Genomic DNA, 15,233 nt, shown 5'->3' with positions numbered 1-15,233 from the left:
TGCAAGACCCCTAGCAAAGTATTTACTGCTGAACCATCTCTTGGTCCTCCACTGCCCTCTTCACCTTTTGTGATATGCACTGAAAATTTTGCTAGTTGAGTGCCCGGAGGTGTCATTTCAATCTGGACAACTTGTGCTTAAAGTGGAACTGGGCTGTCCTGTTCACATGCTCATCCCGTGACGTGTCAATCAGTTGTTGGAAGCCCTCGTGAAGCGTCCACATGTTGTGAAACTTGAAAGGTTGTTGCTTGGGTGTCTCCGCATCGAGCAAACTGACCACATAGTAGGAATGATCTGACAAGCAGCCCGGTGTCGTGAACTCCGCATAGCTTTGGAAGTCTTCCAGTAGCCATTGGGAGTTTACCATTGTCTGATCCAATTTTGTTGAGACATGTCCATTTGTCTAGGTTAGGCGACATCCAATAGAGCGAAGATCCATCAAGTTGCATGTCTGTGCCATCATTTGCAAGTCCTTAGTTTCATAGTAAGTTATCGGGATGTCTCCTTTGCCTTGAGCAGTTATTAAGGCGTTGTAGTCCCCAAGCCATCCAAGGGCTCTATACACCATCAGCTAGTTCCATAAGGGAGGCCCACAACGGTCTTCTTGTCATGATACTATGCAACCCGTATACACAGGTGACTAGGAGTTACCATCCACTGATCTTACATTGTATTTAACAGTGTATGGATTGCACTTCCATCCGTAGAATGTGTAAGTCCACAAGTTCCTTCTTCTATAGCAACAGGATGTGCCCACGATTAGAGAATTGAAAGTTATGTTCAATTCTCATACTTGGAAATCGTCTACGAAGTGAGTCGTTGACATCCTCGTCCGATAGCTTGGTTTCCATCAAGCCTAAAATTGCTAGTCGTCGACGCTAAAGGAGGCTCTGGACCCCCTTCTGTTTTAGGGGCTTGTAGAAGCCCCTAATATTCCAGCTTGTGATCCTTATGACGTGTTGCGAACACCACGTGCCGACCTCCTTCTTGGTGTAGTTGCCTCCTTCCATGCCGCTTTACTGGGTGTCTCCTCTCTGCACATCAGCATTACACTAGGTGCCTCCATTCTGCGCGTCAGCCTGGGTTGTCCAGTCTCCACTCTGGGTGTTCTCGCTCCGCACACCAAGATGATACAGGGTGCCTCCACTCTACGCACTAGGAAGACACTAAGTGCCTCCACCCTGTGCACCAACCTGGGTGTCATCGCCTCCGCTCTGGGTGCCACCGCCCTGACATCTTTTTAGTTTTAGCACAACTTGTTTGTTTTATTTTCTCTTTCATATGGCAAATGATCAACATTGACAACCTTTACAATCTGTTTCTAATGCTTAGGTATTAATTTGATTCGATTAAAGACCAATTTTGAACTTTGTGCCAAAATGAAAAAGGTGTTATGGACACAAACAAGATCAGATGGAACAACTTGTATGTTAATCTCAAGAAAACTTAATCATCACCTTTTCTATCTTCCACATACAAATTAAATATCATCTTTCACATTATGTTTTAACAGGAACATAAATGCTGATTGAAATTAGCCTTGCTGAGGCCTAACATGGATTAAATGCAAATATAACAAAATAGCGAGCAAGGTCGAAATTAAATACATAAAGAACCATGTTACTCCAAGAAGTTGAATATCATTAATGTGAGATAAACTAAAGATGCCACACTCTCATACTTAACTAGCTTATTATGAATTTTCTCATTAGCATGTAATAGAAGCATACTCCAACGAAGAATATCAATAAAGTGTTCGACAAAACATACCACAATGCGCAGAGCATAAGGGTCATCATCCCGATCAATAAGAGCAAGAACTATAATATCCAATGGAAGTAGCTCAAGCGTCCAAATAAAAAAGGAAAAATTTGCAATTGCTTTTGATAATAGATCCTGCATCAATATATCCAAACAAACAGTTATGCACTCCACATATCAAAAAAAAGATGATATGATTGTATCTATATGTTTCTAAAAGAGGGAAAAAACCTGAGCAGGAAGTCCACGTTGCAGCTCCATCTGAATTTGATGAAGGAGGACATCCACCATTGTATATATATTAGATGTCACTTCTTCAGGTGACAATTCTCTTAAAACACGGCCCTGGAATCACAATAACTTAGTTTGAAATACAAAAATAAGGGTCATGCAGGTCACTATTTAGTAGAAGATGAATGAATAAGGTCATACAAGATTGGTACTGTTAATGCTATCTGGCAGTCCATTCATAAGCATCCAAGCACCAGCACAGAGATATTGGCGATGTTGAGGAAAGCTATGACCGAGGTATGTCATAACATAAGTAGGATCAGCAGTGGGAGAAAGAAGCTGAGTACATTGCTTAAGAACTGTTTGCTCTGCCTAACAAAAAAAAACCAAAATAAGTATCAAAGAAGAATATATATCATTTACTACTGAATCAAGTAACCATCAGTATATCACTTTCCCATGTTAAAGAAAAACCAGTTAGACAGCAACATAGGCACTATGAATGACCACATGTGAGTGAAAAGTAGAAAGATACATATATACAATCACTTATGATTGGCGAGATAAAAGAAAACAAAGATAGCCTAGTCATGCTACCTCAACTCCTTTTTCAAAAACAACGGATACAGTCAAAATTCATTTTCTTGAGACTGTAAAGGTTGTAGACGAGTTTTGAACCTAAAGCAACCTTCACATTTTTCATCAACAGCCTGGAATGGCAGAATTGAAGCTCCTATTTTGATTATTCTCATACATATTTAATCTTTTGTACTTGTTTTCTTATATTTCTTTTATATTCCTGGTCCTTTTCAATGAGGTTTGGACTTTGGACAGAACTTGAAGATCATAACTGTATTCATAAACAATCTATATATAAGCTTACAAAATTTGCAAGCTTTTTACTAGCATGACAGCATTACAAACTTAAATTACCATTGTCTGATATTTATGATAACTTAAAACATAACAAGAAATTGGATATAAAATCAACTAAAACTAAATCAAACCATGCTCAACTTGATCTCAGATCTTTGATTAAATTAACAAGCAAATGATGGCAATAATGCTCGTAACTATATGTTTTACCATCTGAAATTATCTGATAACGAGCAAGTATCAAAGTCAGTGTGGGGTGCCAGTTTTGGTGCTTGACCAAACTAGAATTGTACTTGTATCCATATGTGACAACACATAGTACAGGTTCACACTAGTCACAGTGCCAACCTTGTCATAGATTGAAGATCATGAATTCATGTTTTCAACAGTCCACAATGGATGGTAATGTTGGTGTTGTGTCTTGACATAGTATTGTATTAGCGCCAATCTGCAATTGCTCATACTGGTAAATGTGACCATAAAGGCAGCATGAATGGAAATTCGAATCACTCAGAAAAGCATTATATTCAGCCATAACAAAGCTTTTATGATACAATTGGAGTAGCTTGTAAACTGTACTATTTTACTGAATCTTATTTAGTGCTTATTAAGTTATTAGCAGCCAGTCAAGGACAAGTTTGTCAGAAAGATAGAAGACTTTTTCTTTTACTGCTATCGAAATGCTGGGCATGAGGTTCAAATCTGTCTGATACCATCTTAGATGAACTGACAGACAGATCTGTCCAGATTGCATGTGTTAAACTAACACTGACCAAGACTTATACGAATTTTTAAATACAATATTGCTACAGATGTATCCATACCATTTATTATACTAGTACAAAGGTTTAAAATATCAAGCCGTGCCGAGATTTCGATCCCGGACCAAAATGATACAGTTTCGGTACCATATCGTACCATACTAGTATAGTTTCGGTATTTTTAAAATATAAAATATATTAACTAAAATAAAAAATCTAATCTAAATATGTAAAAATAAAAAATAAAATATTTTTTAAAAAATAATAGGATAATTTTACGATGTTTTAATTAAGCGTATTTAAATTATCCCCAACTATAGTTGATTATTAAAACCTAAGTTAAGAAGAAAAAAAAACCGACCGTGATTGGCCACGCGCAACTAGGACACGCACGGCCCACGCGACGCCTCCGGACAGTATCCTAGCCGAAACACCTGTGTCGGTGCCAATCCACTGGCGGAACCAAATTTTTTGCCGGTATCGCGCGATACAACTCAAGATTTCAACCTTGACTAGTACCATACTTATCCAAAAGTTATTGAGGTGACGAACCAAAGTTATCGAGGTGATGAACCAATTACTTGTTCCAGACCATGACTGGGTGAATAGAACTAAATTTTAATTATTTGATAAGCAGAGCTGAATAGAAGAACATTAAAAATTTCATGGATACTACAACTTATATAGCTTGCAGTATCAAACTATTGTTCATAACAACCAACTAAAAGCCAAAGATATCTTCAAATTTAGATTGTATAGGTCATAACAGAAGGCAGTAAAAAATACTATAGAATCCCTTCCCACTCATTCAGACAACTATTTGCCCTAAGAATTCCTTTCAAACTTGTTCACTACTTTAACTATAGAAGTATGCTCCATTGCAAATTAAGAGAGTAGGGCTTAAGAGGCAGCAACACATAACCATTATCATAATTTAGATATAAAATGTTGAGCTTCACTTACCTATGCACACCTCTTAGTACTATTTGTGCACAATTTTGTTTTACATACACATTGCAATTTATAGAGAGATATCCATTCACAAATGTCCAGTCAAATCCGTAATTTAAGGACCTATAATATAATGATGTCCAGAATTTGACTTAAAAAGTAAAATTTCAGGAGTTATACAACAAAAGAAACTTTTGTGACATTCAATTTAATTTTTCACCAAGTATAGGTTTTCATCCAGTCTGCAAAAGAGTTACTCCTGTATTTAGATAGCAAAGAAGTTGGTGTACGTCTGACTACAAATTCAGAACAATACATATAATTGGCTCTTTAAGTCACTACAAGCCCAACAAATAAATAAAGTTGCATCGTAACTACCAAAGGTATCTCCTAAAAGGATCCTGCATTAATAATAAATCAGTGGATTTTAAACAGGCAACATACACCAAGGTAAGTTCCTAGAAGAAAGAATTCTCACTTGTTGCCACGCTTGGATAGCTTGTCCCCTCTTATCTATCCTTCCAATCAAAAAATCCCGAATAAGTGAAGGGAAATATCGCATAGTTTTCTGGGACCATGTATGCTGACTAGTAGCCATAATCTGCTCCAACAAAGGCTGAAGGTAAAGCATGTGCTCAACCTCAGCAACTCCACGTGTCTTAATGGTTATAGCCAAACTAATTATTGTGATTCGATTAATTGTCTCTGTAAAATCAGTTGGCCCCTATAAGATCAGCCAAAATAAGAAAGAAATTAGCAATAATCTTTATCTAAATGACATTAATACTAATTCCTCAAGAGATGGTTAAACCTTCAATTCTTTCTTGACCACGAAAAAATCTCGTATTGAGAGAATCAAATTCATGCACAAATTTTCAGCCAGTCTAAAATGGCGATGTTCTCCACGCTTTCCCTTGATTGTTGAGATTATCTTAGTAACATCATTCATCAATGCCTTACTCTTGCCATAGTACCTGAAAAGATAAAACATTAGCATGATCAAAATTTTAAAATAAAGGATAGTGAGAATAGACTAATTTAGTCAATGAACAGATCATCTTTACAAATAATCCTAAAAGAAAATCTGAAAAAGGGAAGAGAAATAGAGGGGGCTGAGATCTAAGACAATTATTATTATTTGTTTATAAAAAAAGGAAATTAAGTTGATGTCCTGTTGAATCCTTTATTTTACTAGCAGTTTTTTATCAACCATTAATCTTTTAATATACTGTTTTACGAATAGAACTTAACTAGAGTCCAACAGATTTGAATTGAGCTTAAATTTAACCTGAAATGTAATATATGATTCCGTTGAATTTGTTTAGGCTCAGAATAAGATGCTAGCAACTGAAAGGAAATGATAATGTCGAGCTCAAGCCATTTAAGAGGTCAATCTGGAATCAAATTTATCAAACGTGAGTTCTTTCCTTTTTCACATGACAAATTTATTTCAATTATGTTGGCCATTAATATGTTGATAAATTGGCAAATGTCGAGTTTATGCAATTGAAGGGTGGTAAATGGTGTCAGATTTGTTTGGGTCAACGTTAAGTGAGCAGGTTTCAGCAGTTCAAAATCAAAATGAGAAAACCGTGAACAAAGGTAGGATGTATGACCCTTTTGATCTCAAGATCATCGTTGGTTTGGTTTGGTGGGTCATCGTATGTTGATGAAGTTTTTAATGTGTAATTTCAACTTATGATCCATACCAGATAGCAATTTTCCCTGATTTACATTGGGGTCAGAATTTGGTAGTAATTGGCATTCAATTTTTTCAGATTCATAAGATCTACAACTGTGATTTTAATGATATTATGGAGGTTCCTATTATCAGAATTTGTCATATGCTAGATTGGACAATGCATAAATATGGTTCTCTTGGATTTAAGTGTGGCTTTAGCTGTGTATTCTTAGCAATGATTAATTGATAAATAATACTTTCCCATGTTCTTTTTATAGAATGGTGGAATTTTCTATCTCATTGTGACTATGGTTTAGGTTTTAAACTATTCAACTAAGAAGAATGGTGAAATTTATTCAATGTTTTATAATCTTTTATGTTGACGGAATGATGTATGTGTTAGTGCAATCATGCCCTAAGTGATCATGTCCGACCACATTCTTTTGATGTGTTTGGCAAAAAGTTTGAGTTGGGTTTGTTCGTATAACTTGTGAATGTATGAAGTGTATAGGAACTTAGTTGGATCAATGACTGGAGGTCCACTACAAATTAGAGAAGAATGGAATGGGGCATCCGAAGGTCTTGCATGATGAGGAACATCGAGGTGGAAGTGTTGACAACAACCAAAAGAAGACAAACTATGTAGAGGAGTGAAGGATGACATGTTGAACGAGCCGAGGACTCAGTGCATAAGAGGGCTTAAGACCTGACGGGTAATGGTAGCTAACTTTGAAAGCAAAATCAACCTACGAAGGTAAGCTCTTAAGTGAGTTGTAAGAGTCAAATGATTATATTTTGGGGTTCAGATAGTTTCTTACTTAGACGTAAGACTACACCAAGAACCAGCGAGGTTAGAGCTTGGCCAATGCTTCAATGAACTAGAAGTTGACTCTAGTATACTGATGTGCTAAGTCCACTAGAGAGTTAACTCAAGCTGAATTGCTCGCAAATAGAATGTTTCTCTTTGAAGCCAAGTCAACTGAAATAGATTTTAGTCAAGTTGACTATTGAGGATTGAGTCGATTGGACAGTTGATTGGATTCCCGATTGAATTTGAAAATGAGTTTGTTGGAAGAGGATCTTATCCAGTTTCAATCGACTACTGGCTTAAATCAGTCAATTGGCATTAATGCAAAATATTTATTGAAACTTATCCATGTACATTTGGACGGCTATAAAAGGAATGGCAAAGGGAGCTCAAAGGATAATAACAAAGTCATATTTCTTAGGTCATTCCACAGCTCCACAAAGCTTTGTTTTATTCTATATATACTACTCCACCTCTAGGACTCCACCACTAGTACTAGAGAAAATTAGTGGGCTTTTCGAGGGGTGACTCACCTTAAGAGTTCATAGGTCATGGAGTAAAAACCGGAGGTTCCAAACCACATAAATCATCTATAGTATTTGTACTTTTCTCTCGTTGTGTGGATCTTATATATCCACTGCACTTATAAGAGAAAGAAAGAATTTCTATTTTCAGATCAAAGAACTATCCAACCCTCCTCTAGCCATCCAATCACGATCATATCGATCCTATCAGTATGATCCGATGAATCTGGATAAACTCGGATTTCGTAATTCTGCTCAGACTCTATCTACTTGCATTAGGGTTTAGAATTTATTGAGCTTAAAATTCTCTTTATTTTTTCTGATTCATGTTTGTTCTAGTGTTGTATACTATAACATAACACTTACAAGATAGCTATGTATGGCTTAGTGGTCAATCAATTTACATAATGGTGTTGTTAGGATATTAGACACAAGTGTCGTGCAAGTGGAGTATATTGAATGTTGGTTCAAGGTGATGACAGTTTGCATATCATGATAATCATGGTATTATTAATTCATAATCAATGGCATCAATATAATAATTCGCCTTACAATAGAAGATGCCTTTGATGCCAAAAAAAAAAATATATATATATATATATAACAAAAAACCATCAAATACAATAAAGTGGTGCATGGTTTAGTTTTAAATTTTGAAAAAAAAAATTTATTGTTTTAAGTTTACGATTCCTAGAAGTTCTAGTTTATTCCACACTAGATCATAAAGATTGGGTTATTGGAAAGCCTATAAAGAGCCTCTCACCTACTTATCAGTCATTTAATCGCTCAAGCAACAATATAATGGAGTCTGCTATTTAGAGATGATTTGGTCTTATAAAAATCACCGATTGAGGCACAAAATCTGTGAGGTCACTTGCTGAGTCACCCAAAGTTTCTCAAGCTGCACCAACCTTATATCTACATTAGAAAACCTAACACTAAATAAAATTGATTAGCAGTTCAGGGAGTTTTTCTCTGAAAATAACTACCAACTGAACCCATTAACCTTATCCTCCAAACCCAGTTAACAAGGTCATTAACATCATTACACTAATTACTTAATCTCACTGTGAAAAAAAGAAGAAGAAGAAAAAGCTCACGTGGCATATTTAAGGTTTAAGACTAAACAATATGATATGATGGAATCAAAGCAAAGGACTTGAATAGTGCACAATTAGTTTCGACAATTGATCAAATTGGTAATTCAAATGCCAGGCATTATGTTAACATGTATTGCTTGATATTCGTGAATAAAATAAAAAGGGAAAGTATTACCTATAGTTACACAGTCTTTATTCTGTTCCACACTCATTGACCAGTAGATAGTAGATACCATTTACATTTGTCCAACCCATGCTTCATAATATTAGCAATAGCCTTTTTAAAGATTCATAACTTCATGCTAACCTAAATGACTAGCATATGGCCATTTTCGAGAAGAAAAAGCTATCTATTCATATGCTTGGCCAATCCAACTATTTAGTAGTTAGAGAAAAAATACAGTACAGGATGAAATTAAAAATTTAGACAAGATCAAGGTACAAAGCACCTTCATAAACTACTTTAACTCGTTCAATGCTTATCTAGTCAAAGTTGTGAGATATGAAATTGCAGAACTACAAGATTTGCATCATCAACAAAACTAAATACGAACCATGAAATATCAAAGGTAAAGTCTATAAGGAATAAACAACTTTTTTAGATTTTTTAGGGCAACCATTGTAAAAGATATCGCATTGTAGCACCTGTATAGAGGAAGTAGCCTGTAGTTTAATATCTCAAGGAGCAATATAGACATTCCAGGCTTGTTCAAAAAAGATGATGATCGTTGGGTCAAAGTCTGCAGATACAAAAAACAAAGTTACAAAAGAGCACATTGTTCTAGTATATTGCTAGCAAGAAAATAATGTAAATTAATCAATTAGGTAAGGTAGTTTTTTTGGTTAAACAATGCAATTTCCTGAACCAATACAACAGAGGTCACATCAGTGAGGTAAAATTTTAAAAGCTTGATACAAATTCATCTGCTTCAAAAGCAATGGAATATAATTTTCATGGTTAACAGCTCCAATCAGAGCTTTCATCAAACAGTAGCATCTCAACTAAGTTGAGAGATGATCAAGATCATTGCAATAACCAAAGCAAGATTTGATCTTACTGCTTAAGAAGCCAGAAAGGGAAAGGGCATCGCACTAAGCAATTAACATCAACCAAAACCTTATTATCATCAAGCCTTATTTGTTCCGACCCAATCCTAACTATTTGGGGCAACTACTTGAATCTTATTCCTCCAATAAACGATATGCAAGATTATATTACTAGCAATATTCAAATTAATTAAATCATTCATTATATTGTTTCCTTTGTGCTCTTTTGCCCTTTACACTTCCCACTCTAATAGATTTCATTCTTCTAAGTTATAACTATTGAAACTAGGCATCTTCAAATACATCCATATCATACGACCTATTTGTTCTCATTACAACCATCTATTGGATCTGAACTTAATTGCTCAAAAATATTCATATTTTCTATTTCATCCTTTGTAGTAACTCAGTACATCCATCTTAACATTCATTGTGCAAGGAACCTTTTTTTTTTAACTTATTTGGTTTAGAGTGAATTAGCTATAAATTTGACTAAGTATCACTACTATTACTAGCTTTTAGTTCATTAGACATACCAATCAATAACACCCTATGTGGTCCTACAACTCACAACCACTTAGCATTCAATTTACATTTTTAGTTCACTGCTGTGGTACTTCCACAGTAGTGACCTTGAGGTCATGGATTTGAATCGCGAAAACAGTCTCTTGCAAAATGCAAAATGCAAGATAAGATTGCATACAATAGACCCAATATGGTTCGGCCTTTCCTCAGGACGTCGCACTGGCGGGAGGTTCGTGGACTTGATACTTCCACAATTGTTATTCATGCATCTTGTCATATGTATTCTTTACATGAAGACATGATCTAACTATAAGAACTCATAGTGTGATTCAATACCAAATTGAGCAATTCATCCTTATTTAGCTTTATGTGAATCCATAAAAATTTGACACGATAGTCATGGCAACACTAATAAACAAGCAAAGCCACTGGATTTTCCATTTCTATTTTATTTTTATTTTAGGTAGTCCAGGTATTCAACTCTTCAAACCAATTAATCCTGAAGGTGACCGGCCCAGCCCCACGGAAGTTTCCCACCGGCCACCAAGGTAAATAGGGAAGCGTGAACGGCACGTCGCTCCGCAGCCAGCATTCTAGAGTTGTCTTTCCACCGGAGGAAATTAATCCGCAATGTGCCGCAATTAAGAATCGACCCATAGATGTTTGGTTAATTACAAAAGTGCCTTGTCATTGCACTGTAGCCCCAAGGGCTTCTATTTCAATTTTAAAACATTCATCACAGACACTATTGGCAAGCCACTAGATCTGAATATTGAACATAAAGATTTGACTTTCAAGATGCCCCAACCAAATCTGAAAGTTCACTGGACAAGAAAAAAAGTGTAAGTAGTACCCTATGAAAAGCAAGCCTATTTATATGGAATATATAATTGCCTTTGCTTGACAAAAAAAATGGGAGAAATTTTCATTAATATATTTGCATATATCAAGTATTTACTAAATCTAAGACATCCAGCATTCACCCTATCCGTATTTCAATTCTATCAAGACAATGTAAGGGGCAAAGGAGGTCAACAATCACAAAATTATACCGTGAAATGAGGGCGAAATAAGGAGTGAGGAGCAATAAGCAGCAATCTGACGTAGGTTTCGACCATGGCAATGCTAGGGATGGCCTACAACAAAATGATGTCAAAATTAGTCCACATAAATTGCATGTTGATTGATCATAACCAACATCTTTGATATAATTTATTCAATTTAAAAATAAATAAGTAATCCTGCAACAAAATGAAAGATGTCACCACTAGTATGCAAAAAATTGCATGTTGACCAAACATAACCAACATCTTTGATATAATTTATTCAGTTTGAGAATCAAATAGTTGTATTAACTAATGCTAACCTAGTAGGTGGAAACAAAGTTCAAGGGGAAAAAAATTCTCCAACCAACTGATACAATTTAGCAGCAATATCAACCAGAAAATACAAACACAATCTAATGCAACCAATCTGGCAACAACAGGATCTGATTGTCTAAACACATAGATGGTAGTTTCTGCATAGTGCTTAATAATCTATTGGACAATAGTTCAGGCAAGAAAAACATTGGTGGATGAGGTTTGGTTTGGGAATGTCCAAGGTTGATGCTCAAGAACTCTAATAAACTTGAATAAAGGTCCAACAACTTAATCCTTAACACCTCCAGAAATTAGCAAGACAAAATCCAAGATCCTCATATGCATATTAAGTTAATTCTTATAATTTGTCATTTTATATATAGAGGACAATGTGTTAGCTTTGAACAAGTGAGTTATTACAGTGTTAAGATACCATAACATGATTTTTCTCATTCTGAATGAAATATCTACCGGCCTGTAACTAGGACTCTAGTATCTAGGTGTAGGATGCCTCATAAGTTTCTGCATGTGGATAACAGGAGTATCAGTGTTGAACTAGGAGTGATAGTGTTACATTGTTTAGTTTTTGAAGGGTCTAATTGTGGTTTCTAAACATTTGCAGACTCATTTGCAAATGTGCAAATTGAATAACCCAATCCTACTTCACAAACCTGTGGCTTATTCATTTGACTCCATTTTGACAATTTTGTAGTCAAATGTAATAAAATTGGTGCTTGTTAACACCAAAGGTGTATTATGGTCATTTGGCTCCATTGTAATGGATAAAATGCGGGAAACTAATAGGCCCATACTTGGCATGTGCACCAAGGAGATGTCATTCCAGCCTAAGTTTGTCTTCGATTCATGCCTGGGGCAAGCTCAAGCACATGCTGTATTTGTGTCACCCAACACCAATAAAGTATCACCTATAACAAGTGAATCAAGTTTTATCTAAACTTCTACCAAACAAGACCAAGCAAGAAAAAGCTCATCAGAGAGGTAGGGCTGGAGGTGCAAAGGGTAGAGGTTGAGTAGAGGAGTGGCAATAGAGGTGAAAGTTGAAACAAGGAATTGTGGATAAGGTGAGTATATGAATAGTGGTAAAGGTAGGGATTAGAGGGAAGTGGAGTGAAGAATGGAGGAAGTGGAAGTGGCAAACTCAGTTGTGCTAATAATTTGATACATGTGATCACCTATTAAGTTAGTACCTAATAAGCTAATAAAAAAACTAAAAATCAAATACTTGCTATTTACTAGTTACAGAATTACTTAGCCTTTATTATTTAAATATTATTGATTTATTAACTATTTAATCCAAATATTGTCATTATTTATATAAAAAAATAACCATTAATTATTGCTTATAGTTTACTACTAATTATTATTTAAGCATTTTCCATTACGGTTCATTATTATTTAGATATTTTTCAACTTGCCTCAACAAATTTAAATTTAATTGGCCATGAAACTGTAAATTTCTTGTTTTTAGAGGAAATAAATCATGTGGGAGGAGACGGGAGAGGTAGGCCTGACCTAGGACTAGGTCAGCATGGTCCAACCTTTGCCAACCCTTATCATGTGTTAACTCAATTTGGCATTCACTAATATAAGCTGATATTAAAATCAGTATTAACATTGAAATTTCTAAACTTATAAGTACATTATAAAGGAAAAGATAATATGAAGATTAACTCAAAATTATGAGAACTTTGTGTAGAACCATCCCAAGGCTCCATGATAATATCTTGAGCGAAAAAGACCTTGACATCCAGAACACTTGTTCTTAACTCCTTGCAATCTTTGATTCTTACTTATCTAACAAAAAAATATTCATTATTTTTCATACACTGGTGAAAGTGATTCATGCAGCCCACCATATTAACAAAAATGAGTCTGCAATGATATAATTGTGCATGATAAAAGCGGCCACAGCTAAAAGTGTAGTTCTTTAGAAAAGTTTTCCAGTGGATAAATTTTCTATACCTGACCGAGAAATATGGCTTCTTCAAGTTGAAATGCAAGCTTTAAGCATAAATTGATTGACAACCCAGAAAGTAATGTCATAGATAGAGGATAAGTTTCTCGCATCATCATCATCCTATCATTAGGTTGCATATTAGGTCCTTGTAGGATTTCTGTTACTCCAGCTGATGAAAGCCAATTCATAACTGCTTCGCACGTTTGCTGAGCCATTGTAAAAGAGAGAACCCAAAACATTCCCATAGATCGATCATCTAAACTCATAAAATCCAATGTACGTTCTGCTGAAACAAATTATAGGGAATAATAAAATTCTATGATTGCCAAATTAAGCAAATGGAACATCTAAATAGCTCAGGAATCAGGTATCACTATGATTAATTCAGATGTCCAGGGAAATGCCTCATATGTTGCAATGGATCTCCAAATTTGTACATGGAAATGTTTCATACGTTCAAATTTCCAACTTAAGAGTGTTAACAGTGAAAAGAGCAAAAAATTCAAATTGGTGAAAAGAATCTTTATAATGAACACTCAATGAGATTCAAAAAAAAAATAATACAACAACAATAATCAAGCCTTATCTCATTAGGTAGGGTCAGCTATATGAATCCTTTTACACCATTGGACAGAACAAAAAAGCAATAGCTGGTAAAATTTCGACCATGGTAAAATCACTGTTAATATGACATTAGCATGGTAAATAAAAATGATTAGTATCAAAGATTTCTTCTCTTCCATCAGAAGAAGACCAAGGATAAGTAAATCACTAGCAGTACTCATGAAACATCCTCTAGGGCTCCCAGATATAGTTTATGAAAGCAAAACAGGCAAGAAGAACTGCAAAGCAATTGTATAAGTATATTTTGCTCAGCCTCTCTAAATACAAACATTCGACAAGAGAGAGAGTGTGTGTGTTGGGCAGGAGAAAACCTAGTCATCTTCGATACTAATAACACCAAAAACCAGTGGTGGCTACAGAAATAAGCTAATGGTGCAAAAGGATATTTTATAGAAAGGATTTCAAGTACTAACATCATGTTTATAACCTGGTAGCCTTTATGCAATGATATAAAAATAGGAGAACCAATAGCTTGTGTACTGTTTGACTAACTCACCACTTATCTCAAAGGTGAAAAGGGTCATAATCTATACATTTATACTCTTACCACTATCCAGGCATGGGTGGGAAAGTGAAATTAAACAAATCAAACTTAATATGCTACCAGAGCAAGAGGTTCTGACTTCTAATCTGGTTAGAATCAGTCATTTCTGAAAAATACATGCCTATAGTTACCTCTCATGCCTTGATATGATATCTGTAAACACAATGGTTGGCAAACAATTTGATGGCATTGTTCCTCTTGGACATGATGTGTATACATGAATAAGAAATGTTGGAAGTACGAATGCACCAAGATAGCAACAAAACAAAAGTAGATATGAATACACCAAGATAGCAGGTAGATACTATTAACACCTCTCTGAAGATGTATCAAGCATATATATAAAGTTTGCACCCAAGATAGCAGAATCTTTCCGTGCAAACATAATCAACACAACAAATTGTTAGACATTGAAGAGATTCTTGTATTACTGACTGAAACCAGCTCTGATGGTTTATTTG

The 15,233-nt window shown here is 35.3% G+C and overlaps 1 protein-coding gene across 3 annotated transcripts in view; it reads right to left on the bottom strand.

Moving 5' to 3' along the window:
- The window catches only part of LOC141847498 (mediator of RNA polymerase II transcription subunit 23), a 34,437-nt gene that overhangs the window by 9,312 nt on the left and 9,892 nt on the right, over nt 1-15,233 (bottom strand). For 2 of the 3 annotated variants that reach the window (XM_074735561.1, XM_074735563.1), the window contains 8 exons: nt 13,610-13,890; nt 11,318-11,401; nt 9,339-9,433; nt 5,392-5,554; nt 5,059-5,304; nt 2,194-2,364; nt 1,993-2,106; nt 1,771-1,896 (listed from right to left, as the gene is read on the bottom strand). In XM_074735561.1, the coding sequence (XP_074591662.1) occupies nt 1,771-1,896; nt 1,993-2,106; nt 2,194-2,364; nt 5,059-5,304; nt 5,392-5,554; nt 9,339-9,433; nt 11,318-11,401; nt 13,610-13,890 (1,280 nt within the window). The remainder of the gene's footprint in view (nt 1-1,770; nt 1,897-1,992; nt 2,107-2,193; nt 2,365-5,058; nt 5,305-5,391; nt 5,555-9,338; nt 9,434-11,317; nt 11,402-13,609; nt 13,891-15,233) is intronic. The other variant, XM_074735562.1, reaches the window with a different exon arrangement.

The sequence above is a fragment of the Curcuma longa genome, chromosome 16 (assembly GCF_044706935.1).
Source record: "Curcuma longa cultivar G26 ecotype Majalengka, Jawa Barat chromosome 16, ITB_CL_G26_1.1, whole genome shotgun sequence".
NCBI lineage: Eukaryota > Viridiplantae > Streptophyta > Magnoliopsida > Zingiberales > Zingiberaceae > Curcuma > Curcuma longa.
This window is presented reverse-complemented; position numbering and strand designations above follow the sequence as displayed.